Raw genomic sequence first — 27575 nt, forward strand, 5'->3', positions numbered from 1 at the left:
TTACCGTGAATGACCGATTTCACTACACGACCTGCCATCCGGGCCCGCGGGTCGCTGGAGGGCACCAAGCCAGCCCCCGGACACCACAGGCCGCTCCGGCGCCCTCCGCTGCCACAGGAGCCCCGCGCTGCCCTCAGGGGGCGGCCCCGACCCCGGACCCCGCAGGGCCGTTCCCCCCTCACCGGGGCCGGGCCGGGCCCGCGGCACCACCTCGGCCCGTGGGGAGTGGGGAGCTCCTCGGCCTCCGCCTATTGTGCGGCTCCTGGCGCGGCCCCGCCGCTGCCTGACAAACTCGCGCCCGGCTGCTCCGTCCCCTCAAACCCCTTTCGGCTCCGCTCGCCCCTCCACACCTCACGGAAAAAGGCGCGAGTATCACTTTTTACCCTTTGGGAGCCCCGGTACGGAGTTTTACTCAGGCGTTCGCGGCGGGCAGCCCGGGCGTTGCGAGGCGGCGAGAGGCGGGTCCTTCCCCTCCCCCGCTCGGTATAAAAGCGCCACCGCAGTCGGGCCCGAGCGCCGCTACCGCCTCTTCACGGTCCGTTCGCGGAGCCGTCTCCGCCTCACGGTGAGGCCCGGCCCGGCCCGGGGAGGGGGCGGGGCAGTAGTAGGAGCTGTGTGGGGGTGGCGGGCCTGGCTTGCCGCGGACAGAGGGTCGGGAGGCCGTGGGGTGATCGCGGAGCCCGCGGCGGGGCAGGCGGAGACGTGAGTGCTCCTGGGCCGTACGGGGATGGAGCTCTGGGGGTTCGTTGGGGCCGAGCCCTCCCGGGCCATGCGGGAATGAAGCTCCCCGGTGTGGGGAGCCTTGCCCGCGGGGGTGCTGAGTGTCCCGGAGCGGCCGCGCCTCAGGTGCGAGTTCGTTACCCGGCTCCTGGTTACCGGCGCTGGCGCGGGAGGCGAGGGGGAAGCAGCGGACATCCATCCGGAATGGCGCTGGGAGGCGCAGCTGTAGGTGGCTGAGCTCGGCGTTTCAGGCTTAGACGTGTAAATTATCGCTGTAATTCAGGTTTGGCTTCAGCCCGGCTCCAAGCCTGTTGTGCTGTTGTTGAATAAAGCTTTTAGGACTGGTTTGCTTAGTCACCCAGTAGTGCTGCTGCCCAGGGACTGTCACCTGCCAGGGCTGTACTGCAGCTTGCTAAAAATGATTTTTTCCCCCCCTATTTTCTAGGAAGCTGAGTTCTGTGGTATAAAAAAACAATGAAAATTTGATGAAATTCTGGTTTGTTGTCAGTGATAAGGCAGTAATTGAACTTCATTCTACCTGTTTCACACCCTCAGCAATAACTAAAAGTCTTGTTAGAAGAGGGTTTGGGTGATAGGAGGGAAATATCCTTGCAGGGGCTGCCCTGGCTAAGGCAGCATCCCTGCCTGGCCGGCTCTGCTGTGCAGCATTATGTAAGCCCAGGCACAAGGAGGCTGGCGATGGAGCTGGGTTTGTTCTGGAGTGCTCCCAGACAGTCACTGCAAGAACAGATGCATTACATTTAAAATGTGTGCCTACAGCACTTTTTCCCAGAGCATCGTTCAAACGGCTAACCCAGAATGGTGCTTTAATCCAGATTTTGGTTTTGTGCATGTGTGTAATATATATACTTGTACCTTTGGAACAATCATGACCGTGTTCCTCCAGAACACCCGTCTTAATTAGAAGTAGCACTGTCATATAGGGTTACATTGCTGTGTAAACATTAACTGGCTGCTCACTGCCAAATGGAAATTAAAGCAATGAGGACTTGGGGCTGGTGTGAGCTGCTTAATAACACGTGTTGGCCGAGCCTCCTTTGGCCTGGGTTTGCGTAGGGCTGTCAGGCTCAGCCACACTACACTGATGAGCTCTTAGAAAGAGGTGATGGAAGTTTGCTGCAAGTGGTCGAACTAATTAACTGTTCATAGCTCAAGTACTACTCTGAGGAACTAGTGTGTGAGGCTTGTAAGTTTGATGGGGGAAGAACATTTGAAAATTAATTGAAATTGAAGGTAACCTGAGGACAAAAAAAGGAAACTGTTGCAATGGTTTGCTGCTAACGAATATTTTGAATGGTAAAGGAACTTACAACACATCCTACTAACTGGTTGAGAAGAAATTTATAAAACTTACGTGGCCAGACGGTTGTGTTAATAGTGCCCTTTGGCTGGTTCAAGTGCAGTGATAACCCCCACAGTCTCTATGTGTAGTTTCAGACAGAAATTGTAATCTCCTGGCTGCTGTGTCATGTGCTTTACTTCTGGGTTTGAGTTGTTACATATCTGGAAATACACTTTCTTGTAAAATTTGATTGTGTTTCTGCTAACGACATCTTTCAAGACTGCTGCCTCTTTATTGTAGGTCTTACTACAGTTTGTTTGAGAAACTTTGTTAAAATGCATGGTCATCTCAGATGCTAACAAAGTATTGGTCTTACCTCCTGCTTTTCAAGAGCAGTAGTGAGTGCTGAAGGCCTTCCTTGTAGGAGTTTATTGCTTTTTAATCTCATCAGAAAACCAAACACTTTCCTCGAGGAAAGCCTTTGATTCCGAGTAACCTGGTCTGTTTTAATTCTGTTTGGAGCAAGGGAGGCTGGACTAGACTCTGTCTAGGGGAATTCCTTCCTACCTTAATGCTATGATTCTGTTCCAGAGGCTATCATTTGAAAACTGCTTTTGAGATCTGACATCATTTGAGCAGTTGAAGTGAGTAGCAGTTGTTTGGATTTGAAGGCAAGTAGTGTTTTGGAAGTGTTGAAAATTATTTCAAGAGAAAGATAGCCCTAGTGTTATACTGAAAAAAAATAAAAGCACTGTTATAATCTGTGTATTTTATGCTTTCAAATTAAGGAAAAAAGCTCATAAATTAGTGTTAGACTTCAGTCAATCCTTGTTTCTTAAGTATGAGGATTAATGAATTTAGGGCTGTTGATTCAAGCAGTGAATAATCTGAGTGTGCCTTAAGTGGCATTGGGCTATCTGCTGTTGGGAAGAAGCAATTTTAGCAGTAAAGGTGATGCGCATCTGAGTCAGCTGAACTTGTAATGTCTGCTGAATATTGTGTGGAAATAACTGTCCTTCTCTTGTAGATGCCTTCAATTAAACTGCAGAGTTCAGATGGAGAAATCTTTGAAGTTGATGTGGAAATTGCGAAACAGTCTGTGACTATAAAGACTATGCTTGAAGGTAAGAGTGAGACCCTGAGGAGGCCTCTTAGACAGGAATTGTGACCAGAGGAGACAAGTTGGTACTCTGCTGAAAAAGCATTCCCAGGTCTATGGAGCAGCTTGCTGTCTCCTGTCACAACAGCTGGAACTCCTGCTGTTGTAGCTGAAACTGTTTAGGGTGGATATGCTCTTGTAAAAAGCCCTGGTTAAGAGCACTTGCAGGGAGGCCAGTAAAATACCAGCAGCCCAGTGCCTTGCCTACAGTCTACTTCAGCTTTGTGAGAGTTAAGCAAGCAGAACATTAATAATATTTAAAACTTCAGTTTATTTAATCACACAAACGAGTCTTAGAATGTAAATATCACTTGTATGGAGTGGAAGATAATAAATCAATGCAATAAAGAGCTTGTATTGTGAGCTTGTGAATGCTGTTAAATTATTTGGGATAAATACTTAGGTCTGATCTCCTGCTGACATAAATTTGAAACAAAAGAACTCGTGGCGGGGGAGGGGAAATCTGCCAGATGGCTGGGATACAGAGCAAACTGTCTAATCCCTCTAGTGCAAATCCTCATTGTTTACTGGTGTTTTTTTCTAGTTTTTGGATGTATTCATGGATTAACTTAGAAATAATTATTTCTGTAGATGTAGTTCATATTATGCCCTTGGATGTAAATCTTTGGTTGTGACACCTTATAAGAACAGTAAAAATAAGGTTGAATTATATCAGGCATTGAACACTTCTGGTAATAGGATGCTGTTGAACATGACTGGCAACTCAAACAGGAACTGGAATGCATTAGGGTGCACAATTCTTAGTTTTCTCCAGCAGGAGCTGTGTCACTGCTGGTGTTAAATGACACTCAGCTGGAAATGGAAGGAAGTTATTAATGGGAAGTGTGTATGCTGGGTACCATAAACTTGCCTCTTTCTAACCTGGGAGAGAACTAGTCTCCTAGTATAGGTGAAATGCCTTTTCGGTATGGGTGGCTGAACATCAGTTAATGTTTTGTGTGTTGGGTGCTGCAGCTGAGAGGGGAGGAGCTGAAAAGTTGGGTTGTACTGAGCATCATGGGACCACTAATGAAATACCAATTTTCTGCTAATGGATGAAATTGCTGGTTCAGAGGTGATGGTGACAAGTCAAGCAGAATTGACTAAACTTCAGATATTGCTTGAATTATTTCTGTATCTTTTAATGGCAGTGTTTCAGTTCTGAATCTTGGGAGTGATTTCAAACAAACAAGTAGTGTTAATTAATAGTCTACTGATAACAACAGTAGCGGACTTGTCTAAATACAGAAGTACATGATTTTTATCATGTACAAATTTGATGAGTGATGATGTTCGTATGTTCTTAAAAATTAAGTTCCTTGGTGATATAGAATTGGCTCATCTGTGCATGTAATGAGTGAAGGTCTGCATAGTTACTCAATTACATAACTAATTACAAGATGTCTTTGACAGCTAGGGTGTCATCCAACTGTTAGCATTTGGGTAATAAAAAAAAGCACATTCTCTAAGATGGCTAATGTGGTATTTGTTCTGTGTATCAAGCTGACACTTTAATTATATTTTTCTCCTAATTTTTACTTTGATTCCTTGATCATACCAAGGGGACAAATCCATATCTGTCTGGAGCATGCTGACAAGCTTTTAAAACAAGGAGTGTTGGAAGCATGCTTTATGAATGCTTTATTGATGGAAGGATTTGTACTGCTGTCTTACCATGTGAACTTCTTCAGCTGATACAGGATTGGTACAAGTGATTCAGAGGCAGAGAGCAGCATGTCTGTGGCTACAGTATTTCCTGCTCATGCAGAGGACAAGACATTGCATCTATTTACCACACTAGATTTGAATTCTTATTTAATCATAAATGGAATGGGAACCCTCAGTTAGAACTTGTGGGTTGAAACTGTGTAAGGGGTAAAAATACACAAATGTTTGTCAGATTGTTCAGCTCTCATTTGATGAGGCAGCCTTATCAGCCACTTAGCCTCAACTTGGTACAACCTAGCATGTATAATGTAGCTGTAGCTCCACAAAGCCTTCCAAAAGCTCCTGACTTCACAGTTTAGAGGTCCTTTGTTACTGATAATTCAGCCTCAGTGTTGTCAAAATAGTGAAGAATAGAGGAAGCATCCTAGTTCAGTGAATGGTTTTGTCTGCCAATTGCTCAGTCATCTTTCCATTTTTAGATTTGGGAATGGATGATGAAGGTGATGATGACCCAGTCCCTCTTCCAAATGTTAATGCAGCCATCTTAAAAAAGGTAAGATGATGAAAGTGGTTGTGCTGCATGGCACTAAAGAAATGTGAACTTCATCTTGGAGCTGGGTATTATGAACTACTAGTTAAAAAATACTTTTCATGTGCTACAAGTGCATGAACATGGGCATGTGGGCCGAGGCTGGCAGGTGGATAATGGCAGAGGACATACAGGGGTGACCTAGAACAGCAAGCTGGAGGCCAGACAGGCTTCCTAAGGTGCTGAAGTGGTGCTGGGCATCTGTGCACACAGACATTTCATGGTGTTAAAGCACTAATTTTAATTGGATTCTGTAAACTGAGGTGGCTGTTCATGAGATGCAAATGTTTGGAGAAAGGATTAAGAGACAGGCAGTGGTGAGAGTGACTGGCAGTGGCAGTGCTTAAGAGACACTGTGTGCACTTGGTGGTATTAAATTCATTAACAGGCCATGGTCATTGGGTCAAGGGGGAAGAGTGTAGTACTGTGGTATCCAAGATTCTTTTTGCTTTCAAATAGAAAGAGTTGTGCCAAAATAAGCACCAAACTATTGTGACTGTTTTGGGGTAAACACAGGGTTAGGAATTGTTTCCTAGTGAAGAGACACATAAATAACTTAAACTTGTGAAGGCTCTTGGGTTGATGAAATGGAACAGGGTTGTGCTTGCAGTACATCCCTGCTCCTTTTGTCTGGGTCGTGAGATTGCATGTTCCCAAACTAAAAAAAAAAAAACCAAAACCAAACCTGAGCCAACACTACTGACAAACTTGCTGGCTGAACTTTGTACTGGGGTGAATGTGACCTGCTGGTAGCTATTGCCACTCTGCGCTCTTCCCCCATGTAGTAGTCTGCTTAATACAAAATGTTTCTGTAAACAGATTAAATACAGCAAAATGAGGTTTAGGTTTTCTTTGTACAACCTGTGTGTTAGCACAGGGACTGATAACTTTATAGCACCAGCAGCTGGCTTTTAAGATTAAGTAATTAACATGAAACTAACTCTGTTGGGATTCTTGAAAGCTGTTGTATTCTGGGATTGGGGATCAATTGTTCTGAAATGAAGATATTGGGGATTTGAACATGTTTGCACAGGATTTTAATATTAATCTAGAGAAAAAGGTACATTTCTTCCAAAATGAAGTTAAGTTTTAGTTGGAGTTTAATGGGAGAATCACTTGGATAAAACTTTAATTTCAAAACCATAATTAGGTGATTCAGTGGTGCACCCATCACAAGGATGATCCACCTCCTCCTGAGGATGATGAGAACAAAGAAAAGAGAACAGATGACATCCCTGTGTGGGATCAAGAGTTTCTGAAAGTAGACCAAGGAACACTTTTTGAACTTATCCTGGTGAGTGTCCTCAAGAAGTGCAAAGGTTGTGCCTGTGAAGTGAAGCTCTGCTATGCACTTGAGAAATAAAGCCTTTATGCTTCTTGAGTTACTTCTTCATTGGAAGCGGGGATGTGGGGAGGGCAGGTGGTTCTGGTAAATATTGACTGAAATTGCTGAGGATGTTGGAATGCTTGTTAGCCTAATGCTGGCATTAATCTATACTCACTCATCAATCTTTCTAAATATCAAAATTTCTAAATATAAAAATACTTTTCTAAATATCGCTGTCTTTTATTCTTGTGGCTCTCGAGTCCAAGTTGAGGGCTTATTACTAATTATGGAGTTCTGGAGATCTGCATAAGAACTAGACAACTGCATTGGCTAGTTAACAGTACTGCAACACTGAAGATCTTGGGTGTTTGAAGACTTCCGAAAGCTCTTTGTAAAAGGAGGAGCAGGAAGAATGTTTTTCATGGTACAAAGGACTCCTGTTTGGCAAGCAAGTTCTAGGTACTGTCCCTTGAAGGTTCTAGCTAGAAGCTTCTCAAAGCAGAGATGATCTGTTTGCATACAATATTCTACAATTTCAGTGTAAGCTTAAATTTGGTAGTACATCTACAGAGGCAGAATATTGATATGGAGGCTTTAAATCTGGAAACTCTTTTACAGGCTGCAAATTACTTGGACATCAAAGGTTTGCTGGATGTCACATGCAAGACAGTGGCAAACATGATCAAGGGGAAAACTCCAGAAGAAATTCGCAAGACATTCAATATTAAGAATGACTTCACTGAAGAGGAAGAAGCACAGGTACTTGATCTGGATTTAATTACAATTTAGCTGCCTGTTCGTGCTGGATTACGGTGTGGTGCTTCCTAACTTGTGATGCAACAGACTTGTTACCAGTAAGTGTAAACTAATGCATCAACCCCTCATAATTGGGGTGGTACTAGTAGAAGACTTTATGATGTCTGCCACACTTGCAGCCTGACCTGCACACTTTGATCTGAAAAGGTCAAAACAAAGTGTATTGATTTTCTAACTCCAGCATGTCTAGCAGGAAAGCAGGTAGGATTGTTTGTGGCAGCCTTAGTTTGCTGGTTTGGGCCTGTAGTAGGAATGCTGAAGATGTATTGCTGCATGTGGCTGGAAAGGTAAGTTTGGGTTCTCTAAGTAACAAACTCACTGATCTTAAAACTTGAGCAATAAATCAACTGCAAAATGGTAGAGTTGGGAAAAGCAGAGCTAGATGCCTGGTTTCTATACAAGGCAATGAGTTGTAGACTTGGATATCTTTTCAATGCTATGTCATGAAACAAACAACTTGGACTTAAGGTAATCCATTTGGTTACTTGGTTGGAAAATTTCAGATTTGATCAAACCTAGGCATGAAAAACCTGGCTTATATTGATGAACAGGCCAGTTTGGAAGACTGACTTTTATAATTGCAAAACCTGTGTGAAAAATTAAAGCTGCTTCAAGTTTGTCTCCCTGCAGTAAATAATCCTGAATGCTTATGGGTATTTACAGCCAAGGCTTAGAATTTCACTGCAGCATACTAACAGATAAACTACTCTTTCAGGTACGTAAAGAGAACCAGTGGTGTGAAGAGAAATGAAGTATTGTGCCTGACACTCGAACACTGTAAGGATTGTTCCAAATACTAGTTGCACTGCCCTGTTCATAATTGTTAATATTAGACAAATGCAGCAGCAAATGAAGTTGTGTTAGCAGGATATTGTTCCCTTTGCATGTGTAGTGTTTTTTTGAGTACAGATCTAAATCTCTGAGTTTTTACTAGTGTAATTGGATGTCTTTTTATTTTGCAATGAATAAAACTGAACTAAGTGTGGATTCTGTATGGGTAGTAGCACTTCAGGTTGTCATTTTCATTACACTTTTAAACTGTTGAAGTCCAGTTATAGTGCTAAGGATTGACTCTGTTGTAAATAAAAACATCTATGACTTCCCCAAGAAGAACAAAACACTTGTATTTACAGGGTATTGATAACTTCACAAAGAGAAACAAACCAGAATGTGTCTTGGGATACTAGATAAAAGTTACTGGATTTCTTACAAAAACATTGTGGAAAAAAATTAGTGTTACTTAAAGCTATATAATTTTCAAGATGGTTCTTGTCCTGCATTTAAAAAAAAAATTAAATATTTGACCACTTTCTGTCCTTTTAGTCTTGCCTTACAGACTAGTGAAAATGTGACTTAGAACTAAACAAGCTCCTAAATTTGAATACTTCAGCCATGTCTTGAAGACCTGCCTCTAGGTGATAGCAAATAAAGTGTGTTGCTTTATGCACACAATGGGTGTGGTTTTATACATGTTACTGTTTAAAGTGGAATCCAGATTTGACCAAAAATGACTGACATTACCAAAGTTAATATTATTGACCTGTGCATGCCATTAGTGGCTGGTTTTTAGGCAGTTTTAAAGACCCTTGTGATGTAGCTCTTGAAAACATGGTTTCATGTGTCCACAGGAAATCTTATGCCTCTGTATGTGATACTTCAGCTTGTAGAGACTTAATTATTGCATACAAAGCTAATGCAATATCAAGCTTAACTTCTTTGGACAAAGCCACTTGCAACTAGTTAAACAGTAACTGGTTTTCTGATTTTTTTTTTTTTTTTTTTTTTTTTTTTTTACAGTTCCCTTATAGGGAGTAGGGGGATGGTTGTGTGGTAGATCTTTGAGGTGTGCTCTTAGCTTGTATTGCATTCCATTCTCTGTATAAACCTTAGAGTAGAATAAACCTTAATAAACGTACTTATCTCACTTGAAATATTGGTGTTTCACTTCTGAATTAATAAAGGGCTTTTAAACTTTTGTTTGCAAATGGTTCTAGTTATTTGGAACTAGACAATATTACTGTCACTTATTGAGTGTAGAAATAATAGCACTGAGGCCGTGGTTAATTGAAGTAAAACAGATGTAAAGGGGTTTTTTTTAAATGACTAATGCAGGGTACTAGTTAAGACACAGTGGGCAACTTTCACATGAAGTTGGGTGATGGTTAAATATCCAGAGAGATATTTTTTTGATGGCTTACCAAGATTACCTAAATTTTGAATGTGACCATTATGGAAAGTATTCAGAATTTGCTCTAAAGCAGCATTCAAACCCATGCTCTGCGTACAGCTCCTCCTCACATCTGCTTACTCAGGAGGTTGTGGGGCCTGCCTTTGTGCTGCTGTGCATTATATGGGTGTCTTAGATGTTGTCAGTGGGCATAAAATACTCCACTGCTACACTTGGACATGCTGAAGCCTTTCCAGTAGCCTGTATTGCAAACAATGCACCTCAGTTTAAAAGTGCTACTAGAGGAAAATCTGATGTCATTTCTGTGACTATGTTTGTAGTTAATATTCAGCTTATGCTGGATTCTTACAAGAAATAAATCTGTGTGTGCAATGTTCCAGAGTACACTTGTTCCCCCTCAGAGTGCTGTGGCTAATACAGAAGCCTGGTGTAATTGTGTTTGGTGGCAGCAGCCTGTGTAAATTCCTTTGGGTGCTTGTCATGAGCCCAGCGTCAATGCTTGTTAGCAGCCACCACCTTGCACGATGCCTCATGGTGCTGTAGGGTGAGGGAGAGACATACTTTATCTTCCTCATTGCACTGCTCCAACTGTGCTGTGCCTGCATAACCACACCTGGGATAAAACTTGGTAATTGTGTGAGCAGCTGGCCCAAAGCCTGACCTGTGCTGGCCAAACATGCCGTGGTGGAGCCTCTGCTGCAGCTCCAGGTTGTGACACTTGGTTGTTGGCACTGAAGCACCTGTGGAGGTGTAGGGTAGGGCTGGTCTGTGTGCTCAAGGCACTGTGTAGCTTTGGCAGATTTGTAATAGTCTCAGTAGTCTTGCTTGGTAGGATTGCATACAGCTGACTTTGTCTAATTGAAATTCCCCTGTAGCACTGACTCAGACTTCAGCCAGATTCAAATTCTGTAGCTGCCTGGCAGGGATGGCAGCAGGAAAAGACTTTGTTTTCGACTCCCTCACTTACCTTACCCACTCCAGTAATACTAGTGCTCAGCTGTAGAGAAGGACAGTTGAGGAGGTGCTGAGCGTTTGGGTTGTCATGTGGCTGCTGCCTGTGTTCCCCGCTTCAGTTGAACCTGCTCCTAGCTACTGTAACAGGCACTGGCTGCCTACTCTGAAATTCCAGAAAGCAGAAGAGACTGATTTCTCTCTGTTAAACTTTCTGTTGCTGTTTAACTTGTATGGTGCTTCCCTAACTTTTTTTTTTTTAAGTCTGTGCATGATCAGGGATCAGGCCTCTCTTGGATAAAGGGATTAAGTGTGGGGGTAGGGAGAGGGAAGGCTGGGTGTCAGTAGGAATTGTAGAAAAAATATTTTCTTCTTCCCCTTGGCTTACTATTTCAGTCTTACCCATTTAAGGTTATTGGCAGTTACTCTAAAAACTATTCAAATATACAAATGCTGAAGGGAAAAAAGAAAAGCAAGCAGGAATTGTCTTGAATGCTAAGAAATAGTTATTTGAGAGTTTGATAGCATTTTAACTTCCAGTGGCCTCTTCTGAACAGCCAGTCTGGCAATTACTTTATTTATAAAGCTATAAACATACTTTGAACATAAAAGCCAAAAAATACAAACTCAGTGAAGTAAAAAAATTAAAACAAATGATGGATCGTCATTGGACAAATGAAGGTACAGCTGCAAAACATTTTCCCCTGCTACATACATACAGTGGTTTTACTTGTTTTAATGAATTGGTACTTCCATGACTTCTACATTCAGACTGATTTCAGGAATTCAAATATCTGTTTCAGGAAGAGTTAAAACTGCTGTAAAATAACTAGAAAAAAATTCTTGTTGCGAATCTCCTTCTACTAAAAAAGAGTATTAACACAAAATAGCAACACTTCATATAGCAGTTCTAAAGACACTTTTTTTTGGTATTAATAAGAGTAACTTTGTTTTGGCATTGGTTATCAGCCGTGGGACCATGGAACAGAAGTTGGTCATGCTGTTTTGTCTTGGAAAGGGGCAGCCTAAAGGTATCTTTTTGTGTGTGTTGGAATAAAAATGAAATTTTCTCAGTTACCCCAGTATAAACTGACTGTAGTATATCACAAGTGGACCTTCTGAGTTTATCCTGCAGTAGCTGGAAGCACAGGGTAAGGTCTGGCCATAAACCTGTATGCATAGAGCAGAGTACAGGCAAAACAATGCTGTGGGTGTGACTGCTCCAGCTCTGGGGCTCTGAAAATGCTTCTGTGCTACGAGGGCCCAGGGAACGGCTCCTGGAGAGGGGGTGTTAGGTGTCACTAAAGAGCTTTTGCAGGAATCAGGTGGAATAACAATAGTGAGAGGAGGCTGTAATGCAGATGAGCATTTTGCTGGTCGAGGCAGGGACTCACAACACCGTGGAGGGGCCAGAGGAGCCTTGAAATAAGTGGGTGAAAGTCCCAGAGAGTGAAATGAATGAGGGCTGGTCTGGGTGCCTTGGCCAGTTTAATACTGATCAGGACTTACCCTGAAATTTCCTCTGGTGTGATTTAGACACATCTGCTTTTCCTTTTATACCTGCCTTTGCTTTGCTGCTAAGTTACATCTGTCATCCAACCATGCAGTACCAGTCGGGTGTTAAGTTACACCAGCCTTACACCCAGTGTGGGGTACACCAGACTATGGTGGCTGGTCTGTCATCTGTGGTGTCTCCAGTAGGTGACACTTGTACAGCACCTTACAGCAGAGGGTCTCAGAGTGACAAATGATGAGCTGAAACAGCCATTTTCTAAAGCTGTTTTTTTTGTTTGTTTGAAAATCAGATGATTAAAGAGACCATGTCAGATCTGGCAAGAGTCTACTGAGCTCCTCTGTTCAGCACTGGAACATGCTGTTGGCTAAACTTGCTAAAATAATTTAAAATGAGCAGATTGCATATTTATCTAGTGCTATGTAATTAACCCTCTGAGTGCAGTCAGTACACGAATGTACAGTTGGCATTGGATCAGGTAATGCTATTTCTCCAAGGGTTAAAATGGTTCAGACTTCAAAATTACTCTTTGCAAACTTGTCAGGTTTGTGCACGTAGCTTTCTATCAGTGCTTCTGAAGTTACATTTATACAGGAGAGGAATCAAGAAATAGGTTTAGATCTCCTAAACTAAAACCAGAAATAAAAAATCTACACTACTATAAGCAAAACTAGCTAAATAAAGGGACTAAAGCCAAAGCTGCTCTACAGACTAGTTAGGTTTAGATTTTTTTTTTTTTTAAATTTTAAATCTTTGAGGCATAAACTTGGTTAAAAAGTTATGTTTAATCCAATGTAAAAAATTATGGTTTATGTTTTTGCATTAAGAAAAAAATATAAAAATATTTTGTACATTATAAAGGTCATCTTAAATTTCTTGTAGTTCTATAATAATATTACTACATAATTTGTATTCAGTACTCCAGAACCTATTTATCAAGTAGGAAAAAAATAGTGCCCCCTCTACCTCTGTGTGGTGTCATTTTTCTCTTCAGCAGTCTGTAATATATTTCTTTCAAGCAGGAAAAGAGTCTGCACTGGACTAGACTGTGGTCTCTGAAAAGACTGTAAACCTGAAGTAAATCCAGCATTTGGAATTATTTGGGATTTACACCAGTTCATGGAGATCATAATCCATCCACAGTGTTTTTTGTTTATCAAACTCAAAATATAAATACAATACCAGAAACCGGTAAACATTTTCAAGCTGAAAAGAATACATTAACATTTGGCATCGTCATTGGGGTGGAGGGAGAGTCTTTTAGAAAAAGCTAGAATAAGATTTTTTAAAAAGTTCTACACTGAATCATGAAGAACAGGGTTCTCTTCTTGCCGAGGGTACGTACAGACGGATGCCTACAGCCCAGGGCAGGGTAGTGAGTGCTGCTCTGCTGCCACACTGCCCCGGGACGGGAGAGCTCACACCTCCCCCCTGTCTGCTGGGCCAGCGTGGTCCTCAGCCCTGGGCTAGTGTGATCCTGGGACACTGGCCAGCCTGCCGGGGCTGCTGGCTCCCCACATGCCCTGCCCTGCTCACCGCTGTGGAGGTGCAGAGCTCAATCAGAGCCTACAAAACCAACAGACTGATTTCTGAGGCTTTGCCCAGCCTGTCTGGTGAGATTTCTTACCATCCACATCTGCAGAGGACAGTTCCTAACAGCAGGGCAAACCCTGCATCTGACTGATGCCCTGAGCAACTATCAGCCCTTCTTCCAGTGGCCGGTCCGTGCTCCTTTGCCCAGCTGGTGCTCCCTTTTCCTCTGCCGTGCTGTACGACCGTGGAATGGGACATGTCTGCACAGAGACCTGTTACCTGAAAACAACATCTTCCTGTTCTCAAACAAGAAGTTAAAAAAATTCACCTCATTGGTTTAAATATTTAATGTCTCTTTTACCCGGTCGGATCAGAACACCGGCAACGCTACGTTTACTTTTCAGATATAAGGGCTTTAAAAAATGCTCCTATTCCAGCTTTTCCAGCTCTGTGGTGTAACGGCTATGAGAGATCTGTGGGTGACTACACTTTCAAGCAGCTCGGAGGGCAGGGAGCGGAAGCCAGGGTTAGACTGACAGCACCTACCACCTACAGCAGCAAGCTGGGGATGTGACTTTGCTTTCCGACACACTTACAGATAACGCAGGAAAAAAGAAACCAAAACAAAACCCCAAACAAACAAACAAACAAAAAAGCATCACAGGGCAGGGACAAAAGGCTCGTTTACTCATCAGCACTTTAAGTTTTGGCAAGTACTTATTTTTTACGTTTTTTAAAATTGCTTTTCTATTTTTATCACCCCTCCCCTCCAAAAAAACCCCAACCAAGTGAGTTTTCCATCATCCTTTAAGTCATCGTGTCGCCAAACTTTGCGTGTTTTACAGTGAGATGGGGATTCGGCTGGGCCTCTGGTCCTCGTCCAGGTGCAGCGGAACCAGGTGGGCGAGCGGAGTGCCCGGCGTGGCCAGCGGCTGGCGAGGGACTATGTCCCCGAGGAGGCGCGGCTGTAGGCGGGGGGCGCGGCGGGCGCCGAGGAGCGCCGGGCGCCGGGTCTGGAGGGGCCGGAGGCGGGCGGGAGGTGTGCGGACACGGGGCAGGGGTCGGGCTGGTTGCGGTGCGCGGGGTCGGCGGGGGCTGCGAGCTGCTCTGACGGGAAGGCGGAGGGGATGCATCGGAGTGCGTCCGGTGGGGATGGAGGGGAGTCTATAGCACTTCCATCGGAAGAAACTGGGCTGGCACAGCGTCCTTCTCCTTGTAGGTACCGAATGCACTTCTTTTTCCTCCTGGAACAGCGGAGACAGGCCTCTGTGAGTAACGGGAGGGTCCCGGCACCCTGGGGGATCCGCCGTCCCCTTCTCCCCGCGGGGCTGGGATGGCGGCGGCGCTGCAGCGCTGCGGGGACACCGCCGGGCGGCGCCTGCGGGCCGGGAGCGGGGCCCGCGGGAGAGGGCTCGGCCGCAAGGGGAGAGGAGGAGGAGGAGGGCATGAAACAGCAGTAAAAATCAAAATGCAGTAATAAAAATGAAAACAGGAAAAAAACCCAAACCCAAAATAATTATCAAAGCCATGAAATGACAATAATAATAAAAATTTAGAATAATAATATAAATAGTAATTAACACCCAAAAAAAAAAAAAACCCACAAAAACAAAAAATCAAAAGAATAGTAAAAATCCAACCCATGAGGTCATTCCTCACCAGCCACCACCCCAACTGCTCGAATTCTGGGAGGCTGTGTGGGTGCCTGGCTCTCATGAGTTCAGGACTAAAGCACTGCCGTGGGTCCCCTCCCCACCTGCCGCAGAGCCCACGCAGGGCCCACGGGACACTCATGTGCGCTGGTGTCACAGGGCAGGTCGGCACCACTGTGCTTAGCAGCGCCAGGTTGTGCCTTGCTGGGACACTGCCCTTCACGCCAGTCTCGGCTTTTCTCATCCCAAAATCTGAAGGTTCCAAGACCCCATTTCCCAGCACTTTCCTAGCCTTGTGCACAGTATCATCTACTTAGAACCACAGACTGGTTTGGGTTGGAAGGGACCTTAAAGCTCATCCCATTTCAACCTCCCTGTCATGGGCAGGGACACTTCCCACTAGACCAGGTTGCTCCAAGTACCATCCAACTTGGCCTTAGCACTCAGCTCTTCTCTTCTGCTCTGAGTTATCTCTGCATCTGAGTGTACTTTCCATTCATTCCCACCTCAGTGATGCAGCTGAGCAGAAAGTGCTCAGCAGCCATTCAGGAATAGGGAACAAAATAGCCTGTGACTGGCTGGAGGGAGATGGTCTGAGCGTGTCTGTGGTCCTGCTTCGAAAGCTGGAACAGTCCCGAGGCCTTCAGAGGACTTGTTGCTCCTTGGAGGGCAGATCACCCTTAACCTGCTCACTGAGCTAAGGGAAAATCAGCCCTGACAGAGCTACCAATCACACTTCAGCCCGTGGGGTTCCTGGGCAGGAAATGTTTGCTGTGACCTCCCCTTGGGATGTGACCTCTCCCCTGGAAGTGGAGTATAGGTACAAAATGCAATGTGGGCAGGCACTGGGGAGAAAGATTTGGCAGAAGGATATGAATGGTCCTGCAATGGTGACAGACTCAGTTCCATGCTTCCATTCTGTGGAGTGTGATAGAGGTCATCAGCTGGGGATGGCTTTACTAACCCAAAGGGGTTTTTACAGGACAGTACCCATCGGGGGCAGTTCTCCTCTCCCAGCTCTGCTCTTCTAAGAAGAAATCTGCTGGGAGCAGGAAGGTCCTGAAGGCAGCAGCACCTGAGAGCAGGGACCAGCCTCCCTTCATTCCTCCTGGAAGAAATGTTCAGGTTCCCTACTTGTTTGGATGTTATGATTTGGGGGTCTCAAAAATACAAGTCACACATCATTCTTGCTGTAGCTGGGTTTGGCCATGATTCTTTCACATCCTGTGATAATTCTGTTCAGTATTTATCCCAAGTTCCAGGTGTCACCTTGTACTTCCAGATTATTTTAACTACCCCCTGGCTGTCCAGAGTCAGTCCCTACACTATCTTGTCTTCGCTCTTTGTTGAGCTGGTTTTCCTTCTCTCCATGTGACAGATCCCTTATGTCACCAGCTTTGGGTCCTTGAGCACCTCAGTATAGATCCTCACACAAAAGAGCTTTCAAGATGTCACCTTAATAGTATCGAGGGGATAATTCCTCTGCTGGAGACTTTACAGCTAAAACAGGTAAAAGAACATCTCCCACCTGGCTGTCTCATTTGAGGAAAACTGATCAAATGGAGAACTTGCTAATGCGGGCACACACCTTTCTTTGATCTTCCTAATGAAAAACCAGACCCTGTGAGAATGTGTATTAACTAGTCCAGTATTAAACATGACTTGCACTGGAAGTGAACAAGAGCAGTGCTATTCCTGCTGTCAGTGCCATCGCTAGCCGTGGTGACCCAATTAATGTGATAGGAAACACAACAGCTCAGCTGAACCGAGTATTCAACTTGAGGGTATTTTCCATGGGCAGTAATTCCCCAGAGACAAGCCTGAGGAGGAGCTTGTGTTTCCCACAGACATCTTGGGAGTAGCTGCAGCATAGAGTTTCAATGACCTGTTTAAGATTACAAGAATGTGTCCATTGATTCATTCGATTTAAAGAAACAGGGAAAAAAGCAGATGTGATACTACAGACTGCTGATAATGGCCCAGTCCATGGGCTATGCTGAGGTGGGTGTTACACAGCTAAAGGAACTGTTCCCTCTCTCTTTGGGAACTGCAGCACCCTGGAGTGTTTGTCCAGGGTATGAGGGAGGAGTGTGAAAGCTCTAGAGCAGGAACACTTAGTCTTAACCAGTTAACCTCTCCTGTGGAGTGGAAATCCTCCTGTGGAAGTTGTTCTCCACAGGTAAACAGAGCACATAGGACAGGAGCCCCTGAGTGGCAGCAGCGCGTTAGTACGGGAATTGCAGAGCAGCTCTGGCTGACCAGGGCTTGGTTACACAGGGTACACGAGAAGAGCATGCCAAGGTGTTCGGGCACTCCAGCAGCCTGTGTTAATTGGGAAGCGGTGCAGAGGAGAAGCTGAGTTCAGAGCTGGAATGGAGGCAGAGGGAAGGTGGAAGAAGTGCCCATGGAAGAATGGGGCACTCAGCCTGGCGGCACAGCTGCAGGGGGCATGGGGGGCTCCAGCAACCCCCTCTGGACATTCAAGTATTTATGAGACACTAAGGGAGCTGTGTCCAGATTCTTAATCAATTAAAAAATGGTGCTTGATGACACTACCCAGGGAATAAAAGGAGAGCAGGGAGCTCTGCTGCTGTGGCACATTGACGTGCAGGAGGTGAACTCATGTCGGACTCAGGCCCAGTGACTGGAGCTTGGGGTGCAGCAAGGTCTGGGCCAGATTTGGGCCAACTAAATGATTTTAGACACTTCAAGCCTAAGTGAGCATATCAAGCAGTACTTCCACCTTTTTCCTCAATGCGTTGGTACAAAACTGCAAATTGCAGACCTCTGTCCAAGCTGGAGTCTCTCTGTGCTCTGGCACCGAGATCCAGAAGCTCCCAGGAGCTTTTTCTGCCTGGCTGCCTTTGCAGGCCCTCTGAGCCAGACAACACTTGGTTGATGCACCAAACTTTACTATTGCCTGGCCAAATCCATCTCTGGAAGCCTGAAGGGCACAGCACTGCTCTGTTTTGCTGCTTGAGGCTGTCCCACCCCACCCATGGTGGATACTGCAAAATTTAAGGCTCAGGAAGAGCTGGATCTTGAAATACATGGTTAGCCCAGTATAAATAGGGCAAAGAAACCCATTAAATCCTCGCTGCTGGCCCTAGGGTGCCACTAATGGGATTGGAAAACACTAATGGAGGAAAAAAAGCCTCATGTCAGGGTCACAGAGGCCTCCATCCTAGAAATAAGCTTTTAAGACCAGGGCAGTCTATCAGCTGAGGAATACGTCTAGCACTAAACCAACACTGCCCCAGAAGGGATAAAAAGCCCAGACTACAGCCTGTCCCTTGCAGCTCAGAAAACTCCTGAGGATGCCCAGAGCACAGCCCATCCCTGCCTGGACAGAGCAGCCCCCACTGGCATTGGGATGGCTGCGGGAGGACACTTGGAGCTGAACCCACTCTCCCAGGAACACCCAGCAGCGAGGAGATGCCGATACACACCTGCACGGGCCGCACCAGTCCGTTTGTTGGTTGAGACCAAAGCGAGCTCTGCATTTCTTAGGAGAGGCAGGATCTGAACACAGAAGCATGCGCGGCGGAGAATGGGCAAGGCAGAGGCACAAAGAGGAGGAGGAGCACGAGGAAGAAAAGAGGCAACATCATTTTAGCCACTTTAACACACAACTAACAGACTAAAATCCCATTATTTTCTGCTACAGAATGGCACTGGCACCACCTGGAAGAAAGTGATCGTTAGGCAAATATCAGTGATCACTGCTGACAGCTGGAGGTGGTTTGGGAAACAGCTTTGAGAAACGTGGGCAATTATGGGGAAATTCACAGCTCTTCAAATTTCTTAAGTCTGGAAAAGCTGCCAAATCCTAGAGGCAATGCCTGACTCCTGTGTCTGCATCCTTACCTGCTCCCTCCCTTTCCAGCAGCGACTACGTGCGCTGCCAGCGAGCTCGGACTGTGCACGGAGAAAAGAGGAGGAAACGTTGCAGAAGCAGGCTGAAAGCAGAGTTAGCACCAAGGAGACCCAGGCCCAGGGTATTCCACCCTGCCCCCCATCATAACCCTTCCAGTTTTAATGGAAAAGCTGTTCTCCACAGCCTTTCCTAAAACGTTGCTGTTTTACTGTATAATTACAAGACTCATTAGGGTGAAGCCCTGTTTGCTTTCAGGCACATCATGTTTTTTTCTAGTGTCGTAAATGAGATTTGAACAGCACATTTCTGTGCTGGATTCAGCCTCCCTCTTTCAACCACCATCAATGTCTCGTTGTGTACAACCAGTGGTTGGTTTTAAATCTGTAACAGGCAAAATTATCATTTTTGTATTATACAGACAAAACATATATATGCATATATAAAAATACATAATGCACTCTACATAAAGGCCTAAAAGCTTGTATTCCTCTTATCAGACTCAGCAATGAATGAGATCAACAGTGCTAATTAAACTGTAGGTATTACTGGGACACATCTCTTGATAATGATTCCCTTTATAATGAATATTTATTGGTAGAGTTAATATTTATTCCTGATATGGCAGAAATACTTCAGAAATCAGCACATGAAGAGCCTTGGATGATGGGAATGTGTCTGTGACCAGCTGAAATCTGTTGAAAGGGCCTTTTCTAATCAGCAGGGTGGTACAGGGAGGCAGCTGGTACTGGGGTTTAGTATGACTTTGCTTCAACTCCACATTACTTTGACATAACAACCAAACTTGGGTAGTCCCATGAATGATCTTCAGTCCTGCCACTGCATTTCATCCCACACACAGCATGGATGCATTTGAGAGGAGTTTTCTTTAGTTAATAACATCTGTAGGTCTGATGGGGACATTCACCCTGGATATTTTCAATAGATTAAGGCTAGTGATAGTTCATATGAAGTCATTATACACCTGCCAAAATCTGATCTTTTCAGTTTCCACACACTACCCATGTTCTAAATCAAACATGTCTATTAAAAAGTCACAGAAAGGTTAATTTACCATGTCTTAAAAAAATAACGAATGTGTATTTCTCTAGTTAAGCTCATGAGAATAACAGAAAACATGGTGAAACACAACAACTGCTTCGGATTCTCCCATCTGAGCAGGAAAGCTGAGACAGCTGCCAGGCCGCACGCACTTACCTGAGTTGGAATCTTGCTGCTTTTCCCGTGTTCGTCTCTTCTTTTTCCCCTAGGAAATCAAAGGAAAGGCCGTTACCTGTGCTCCAGAAAACTGAGGGTGCTGTGCAGGGTTTTTGGGACTGGACTGGGTGCTGGGGATGGCTGCTGCCTCCCAGATGACCAGATCTGGTAAGAGTCACGGTGCTGCTGGCTTAGCCCATTCCAGGAAGAGATGAACTGAATAAGGCTGCAAAGGGACTACTCAGGTTTATCTATGAGGATGTCCCCTTCCTTTCTCCTCTTCCCACTCCAATGCTCCTAAGAAAAAACTCAGGAGGAACTCTCAAAGTGAAACCCATGTGTGCTTTTGTGCACTTGCTATGGCTTCTGCACAGCACACATTCATTCTGGGCTGGTGCCTTTTCTCAGGGATTACCCCTCATTTCCATTACCCCCGGATCCAGCACCATAGGGCACTTTGGCTCAGCACTTTGCATGAGATCTGTGCATATTTAGAAACTGCAATAAACTCAAGAGGCGATGGCAGCCATGTCCCCACTCCTACCCCCATGTCTGCTCCATGCTCTGGTTTATGAGTCCAGGACCATGCTGCAAATGCATCTAAGACCCAGATTTATGCTGCAGGCTGTGTCAGAAGGTGTGAGAGAAAATGCTAGTGGATGTAAATCAGCTGTAAAAAAGCCAGTGCCTGTGCCTGCGCTGCTCAGCACCTCTGCCAACTCCTGCCAGAACTCCTTAGCCCACTCTGATGTACCTCACCTGGGGATCCCACCCATTATTGCTTTAATTAATGAATTGATAATTTAATTAATAAGTTTATTGAGATTAATATAATTAAACAAGATTTGCTGCATGCAATGGAGAGAGTATGATCAATAGCTGATGCTCCTGTTATATTCTTATTCCTCCTCCTCACATTTCTAAGAAGCACTTGGTCCATTTTAGAACCTTCCCTATTTCCAAAACATGCTTTAATGTGGTACCTTATACCCAAACAGAAGTTGGTCCTTGATATTCCCTGATTTCAAATGGGAAATAAAGCTTTAGGAAATCCCCAGAAATTTATTTTTAAATAATACTAATATATTTCAATGCTTTTGCAGTTCTGAACCCATCTCTCATTCTTCTTTCACTAATAAAAAAGTGCTATTTTATCCCCAAACTGCCTCTGTGATTCACAAGATGCTCATCCCCTAATGAGCTGATTAATGAGGGCACAACAGTGCAGGAGCAAATCTGGCTGTGTGGAGCAGGCAGCTCCCAGGGCTGCCTTTTGACCTGTGACTTCTTATATGACTTTTTGTGGTTTGAGTGAAGGTGGAAAGCTCTGAGCTGTGGTAAGCTTTTTCTTCAGTGGGGGAGCAACTGTATTTCCTGCCTGATATCCGCATCACATGCTTCAGAAGTGACCTACATTCCTCCTCCTCATCCTCCTCCTCCTCCCTGCTCAGCTCCAGAGAGAAAAGCATCTCTTCCAACAACCAGAACACCCAAACCAGCTGGTTTACAGTGCTGGGAGGACCAATATGCACCTTTGGAGCCCACCATCTATCTTCTGGAACAAGGAACCAGCCCTTGGCTCCCCAAGGAACCAGATGAAGATGATACAGGACTTGGATTTCCATGGAGGATGTGCTTGGTCTTGGAGGAAGATGGTGTCATGTTCTCAGCAGTGCTGCTGCCCTCCAGATGTTAATGCCCTCCAGATATGTGCCCATCAAAATGTGGGGGCTTCCCATCACCTCTGCTTTTTCTGCATCATCTCTGCCCTCTGTGTGTGTGGGGACTTTGGGGTGGTTTGGGTCTGTTTATAGGTGTTTTCTTGCCCCTGGTGGAGTTTAGTCACTCTGGAAGGAGGGCTGGAGTCAGTGTGGGATGGATGGGCACTCACTGTGCAGCTCCCAGGGTTAAGAAAGTGTCTGTGAGGGAAATGATAGAGATTAAGATCAAAAGGACAGAGCCCATGAGAGATATCTGAAGACTTAGGTGTCCTTTGCTTTAGTTCTCTAATGAGCTTGTTAGGCATGTAATAGCAAAACAGTCATGAAAGTCACAAGAAAAGACTCCCTACAAAAAGAGCCACTATTTTAAATCACAGCATCATATAATGATTTGGGTTGAAAGGGACATTAAACACATCCTGTTCCAAGCCCCTGACATGAGCAGGGACACCTTCCACCAGACCAGGTTGCTCCAAGCCCCATCCAACCTGGCCTTGAACACTTCCAGGGATGTGGCATCCACAACTTCCCTGAGCAACCCATGCCAGGGCCTCCTCACCCTCACAGATACCTCACCTGCTGTCCAAGAGGCACAAAGCAGTTTGTTTCCATAAAATTGTATTTCCAAGGATAAAATTATATTTCCACAGCACTTAAAAGCTTCTCTTCATTTCTACTTGTATTTGCTTAGACAATAAGCAAATAAATGCCTGTGGTTGCTGGGGGCTGTATCATTCATCCTTTAGACAGGCAATAAGCCAAGAGGGTGTTCAAAATACTCCTGAAATGTGAATTTCTATGGCTCTTGTGCTGCCAGGAATGGCACTGCCAGGACCAGGTGTTTGGTAAATGCCAGCTGTCAGCCCCCCAGGTCATTTTGGGCCATGCCACAGGGCGGGGGTCCGAGCATGGTGGCACTTACGTAGTTGTCTCTGGCAGACCAGCCAGGGTAGAGCTGCATGTGGAGCTGCCGTTCCTTGCGGGCCAGTTCGTAGTACTTGGCTTGTTCCTCCCGGGACAGCGCATGCCACTGCAAGGACAAACAGCAATGAAGCACGGCCCCGCTGTCCCCTCCCAGCCCTGCCCACCATGGCCACCCCGCCCCAGGGCACATCTGGCCCCCTGTGTTTGTGGGATAAGAGCACCCGGATTTGAAGCAGATGCTGGTTATGTGCTTAAGAGTAGCTGCAAGGGACAGGGATGTGGCACTAGGTGATGACACTGGGCCCCGTGAGCTCTTACCCTCCTTCCCAAGATCTGGTTGATGGCAGCACTCTCTTTCAGGGTGCACTCGGCGATGACTTTCGCCCGCATTTCTTTCATATACAACATGAAAGCGTTCAGGGGCTTCTTAATAGTGGGCTTCTTGGCTTCCTTCTCTCTCTTTGGTTCTGGTTGAGGTTTCCTTGGTGGGAAAAAAGGAGGGGCTGTCAGCATCAGAGCCACCAGAAGACTTGACCCCAAAACAACCCAACAGCATGAGCAGGTGGGGGGCCCGAGATCTGCTCCTCAGATGCAGAGCTCAGTGTTCATCCATCCTCCTCCCATACGAGCACTGAGGGTGATAAATGAAATGGGTGTTGAGGTGCTGGTGCTGCTGAGCCAGCACTTCCCACTCACATGTTTCGGTCGTAGTGCTCCATCTCTTGCTTGCCGGAGTGGGGCACGATGGCGGGGTGTGGGATGCCGGTGGTGTGCATGCCAGAGCCCAGCATCAGCGGGTGAGTGAACCTGCAACAGAGAGTGGGTGAGCCGTGCTGGGAGGGCTGGACCGTGCTGGGGACACTGCAGATGCCGGGCAGCCAGGGCGGCGTCTCTCGGAGTGCACTCTGATGTGGCGGAAGCAGACGGAAAGCAGAAGACATGGAAAGCACGCAGGTGCTGCTGGGCTGGTGGGGGCAGGCAGTGCCCACCACCCCTGGGTCACCCTCGTGCCATGGCTGGTCAAGCCATGGGCACGTGGATGGAAAGGATCCGGTGCCACAGTGAGGGAACCCGGCTGCAGCAGGAGCCAGCCTGGCTGAGATCAAGGGTGCTTTCACCCAGCAGTTTCAGCTACTCAGATCTCTGTTGTTGCAATATCTCATTAGCACTGCAGAAAGAAACAAAAAATTCAACCTGGCGCTTGGACGGGAGAGATTAGGACCACTCCACACCTACCTTTTAACAGAAATAGACTAAGTCTGAACATGAACCCAACTGCAACTCTAGGAGGTGCACCTTGCCTAAGCAATGCTTTCCACAACACGGGCTGAGATCACGAGAGGTCTCATTAGCTCTCAGGCTTCATTAGCTCTCTCCGGAGTTTTGGAGGATAAAGCCAGCAGAGTCAGCTTTGCCAAGCTTGCCACTTTATGACTGGAGCTTGAGATGGCAGAATTGCCCATGGGAGATGAACTGTTCATTAGATATGCTGGCACGAAAAGAAAAGCTGTTTAATTTAATCCACCAGCACAGTCTGATCCTTATCTGACCAGGTGTACTTTCTCGGCTGCAGCAGTGCTACAAAATCCACCCCAGAATCCTGCAGGCAGGAGCTCATGGAGGCTGCTGAGGCTCCACAGGGAACCGTTACCTTCTCTTGCCTTCACTTTCAAGGCTGTGCAAGGGTGATGCCTTGCGAGAAAGGAAGCCTGGCAGCACTCCCTCCCCTCTTCCGCAGGATCGAAGGTTGCACAGATCCAGGTTTCTGCATGGCTAAGGGCTCGCATGAGCAAGGGTTTGCATGGTTTTCCTGTGGGAAATCTCCACTAACAGCTCTTCAGGACAACACGAAGCAGAAGCAAAAGCTGGTGTGGCCCTGGCATCCCTACGAAGCCACGGGGGCTTTGCCCAGCAGCACGCCTGAAGAGCTGGGCTCTGTGATTCCCATCCACAGGGGATGCATTTTGCTCACCCGAAGGCAGAAGCTGTGCTCATATCTCACAGAATTGACTTGTGCCAATGGGAGGGCAGGAAATCACTGCCCACTCCTGTCTTGCTTTTAAAGCTGAGACCAAGTAAACCAGATCCATCTCTGCAGAGCAAAGTGGTGGTGGCAGCAGGGACACACTCAAGATTAGGGTTAGTGACGTGGAGCAAAATCCTGAGCAATGGATTCCACCCCTTTCTCCCAGTGCTGAGCTGAAGGCTGGAGTTTCTGACTCTCTTTAGAGTTCTGCTGATTGAAGCCCAACTGTTGTGCATCCTTCATCCTGGATATTCCCCTGAGCACCCTCTGGACTGCCTAAAAGCACATTCTCTTCCCACGCCTGCCCCAGGGAGGGCGCGTGGCTGTCCCTGGGTGGCTGTGGTCTGCTGCAAGCTGCTACTGCACAAACTGCAAGCTGCGCGACCAGCTGAGCTGCCCTGTCTCACACAGCTCATACTCACCTGGAGAAAGAAGCCCCAGCAGAAAGCGCTGACGAATACGGCTGTCTAAATCCACATGACGGGAGCGGATAGACAGACTGGCTCTGCCTGGGATCAGGAAGAAAGAGTCTATAAAGTATCCACAGCTACGTGGTATTTCCTACAGATACCCTTTGCTAAGGGGACTCAGAGCACTAATGCCCCTGGTTGGGGGGACACTCGGTGTCCCTTGGGCTTGAGGGGCAGTGTGGGATTTGGATGTTATTTTGAGAGAACCTCGGCCTTCCTACAAAGGTTGGATCCAATTCTGACCCCCTTCTGCCCCTGGTACTGAGTAATGCTGCAGCTTTGAGTTTACCCAGTAATAATGCAAAATGCAGAGGTGTGCTGAAAAATCAGGAGATGTTGCTATTGCACAGAAGAAGTTGCTCGTAAGAGCACAGTGTGACCAAAAAAACTAAAGCCTGCTCAGATTCTCTGTGTGGTGCATAAGAAGCTGCACCAGGAGGATACATATGAGGAAAACTTCCTTACTGTGCAGTGACCAAGCACTGGAACAGGCTGCCCAGAGAGGGTGTGGAGCCTTCCTCACTGGAGATACCCCAGGATGGTCTGGACACAATCCTGTGCCATGTGCTCTGGGACGACTCTGCTTGAGCAGGGAGGTTGGACCACATCACCCACTGTGGTCCCTTCCAACTTTATCTCCTCTGTGACTCTGTAATGCCCCAAGTGTGGGAGACTCCTGGAGTCTGGAGAGAAAGTACCTACCCTGCCCTTGTGCTTCAGGAATGCTCTGATTTCCCCAGCACATCCTCTTAAGGACACCCATCAGTTTTAAACAAGCCAAAAGCTCAGTCCTGCATTCATTTTGAAAGTTGTTTCATACTGTGGACCAGGCATGTATCAGACCTGGGGCTGGAAATTATTTTTGAGATAGTAAAATAACTATGCAGGAAGTTCCTTGTTGTTCCCAGCGAGGGAACCCCCACATTTTCATATGGAAATAGCTCAAAAATACCTTGGCTTGTTCTGCAAACCTGCCAAAAGATGCTTCTAGCCTAAAACTGCACATGGAAACTGAGATCATAGATTTACAGAATGGTTTAGGTTGGAAGGGACCTTAAAGCTCAGCTCATTGCAAGCTCCTGCTTGGCAGGGACACCTTTCACTAGATCCAGATGCTCCAAGCCCTATCCAACCTGACCATGAACACCTCCAGGGATGGGGCACAATGGGATGCTTATACCTGTGCTGGTGCTCATGCTCCTCTGGCCAAGCTGCACAGAGCTGTACCTAAACCCAGGACCAGCTATTTTCACTCTAATGATGAAAAAACCCACAAAAGTCCACTGCCATTAAATGTGGTGCACTGTGAAGGACCAAGCTCCTGGATACCTGGGATTTTTTGGGGCTAAAGACAAGTTTCTGCCCTGAAGAGGAATAATGACAGTGGGGCAGCAATCAAGCCCCTGAGCTGCCCTGGGCAGGAAGGAGGCTCCCGTTCCTGCTGCTGTGTCTTGGCTTGACCGAAATCTGCCGGATCTGTCTGTAGGAAAGGCAGCCGGAGCTGTTTACACCCTGGCAGGCAGAAGCCCTCTCCCACCCCTCAGATGTCGGTGGGTATAAACACATCAACAAACAGCCAAGTGTTGCCGTGCACTGGGAAACTGAAACAACCTTTGAAGTTGGAGGCGGCTGCCCCAGGGCTGAGAAAACACTTGGAGCTAATCCAGAAGCAAGCTGTGTTACTCCAGAGGCTGGTATATTGGGAGAGGAATGGAGTCAGGCACTTGCATCTTCACCCGAAGTCCCTCTGACACGCAAAATAAAGCAACTGCAAAATCAGTCCCTGATGGTTGGGAGTGCACGATTACAGCCCATATCATGGAATTACAGACTGGTTTGGGTTGAAAGAGACCTTAAAGTTCATCTCATTCCAAGCTCCTGCCGTGGGCAGGGACACCTTTCACTAGATCCAGATGCTCCAAG

At 46.2% G+C, this 27575-nt stretch overlaps 2 protein-coding genes across 9 annotated transcripts in view; one reads left to right on the forward strand and one right to left on the reverse strand.

The window, feature by feature from the left end:
- The first annotated feature begins 458 nt into the window (after nt 1-458).
- On the forward strand, nt 459-9558 carry SKP1 (S-phase kinase associated protein 1). 4 transcript variants are annotated; one of them, XM_039559376.1, is made up of 6 exons: nt 459-565; nt 3051-3147; nt 5330-5403; nt 6590-6733; nt 7385-7525; nt 8298-9558. In XM_039559376.1, the coding sequence occupies exons 2-6, from the start codon at nt 3051-3053 to the stop codon at nt 8331-8333; spliced, it is 492 nt and encodes a 163-aa protein (XP_039415310.1). In that variant the 5' UTR covers nt 459-565; the 3' UTR covers nt 8334-9558. The 4 variants fall into 4 exon arrangements, with proteins under 4 accessions (XP_039415310.1, XP_039415309.1, XP_010388972.1 ...); XM_039559375.1 differs by having other exon boundaries at nt 522-702; XM_010390670.4 differs by lacking the exon at nt 459-565 and adding an exon at nt 2615-2694.
- Nucleotides 9559-11243: 1685 nt separating this feature from the next.
- Nucleotides 11244-27575, reverse strand: part of TCF7 (transcription factor 7) — a 72918-nt gene continuing 56586 nt past the window's right edge. For 2 of the 5 annotated variants that reach the window (XM_039559373.1, XM_039559372.1), the window contains exons 6-11: nt 23853-23963; nt 23475-23637; nt 23155-23262; nt 20512-20560; nt 18869-18941; nt 11244-15011 (exon numbers count right to left, since the gene is read on the reverse strand). In XM_039559373.1, coding sequence (XP_039415307.1) covers nt 14711-15011; nt 18869-18941; nt 20512-20560; nt 23155-23262; nt 23475-23637; nt 23853-23963 — 805 coding nt within the window. In that variant the 3' untranslated portion in view covers nt 11244-14710. Of the gene's footprint in view, nt 15012-18868; nt 18942-20511; nt 20561-23154; nt 23263-23474; nt 23638-23852; nt 23964-25604; nt 25692-27575 lie in introns of all 5 variants that reach the window. The other 3 variants (XM_039559370.1, XM_039559371.1, XM_039559374.1) reach the window with 3 other exon arrangements.

This window comes from Corvus cornix, chromosome 13, assembly GCF_000738735.6.
Source record: "Corvus cornix cornix isolate S_Up_H32 chromosome 13, ASM73873v5, whole genome shotgun sequence".
Lineage (NCBI taxonomy): Eukaryota > Metazoa > Chordata > Aves > Passeriformes > Corvidae > Corvus > Corvus cornix.

Coding starts and splice junctions, on each gene's coding strand:
- SKP1 (XM_039559376.1), top strand. CDS start 3,051: ATGCCTTCAATTAAACTGCAGAGTTCAGATGGAGAAATCTTTGAAGTT. Junction 3,148..5,329: donor TATAAAGACTATGCTTGAAG/GTAAGAGTGAGA, acceptor TTCCATTTTTAG/ATTTGGGAATGGATGATGAA. Junction 7,526..8,297: donor CTGAAGAGGAAGAAGCACAG/GTACTTGATCTG, acceptor CTACTCTTTCAG/GTACGTAAAGAGAACCAGTG.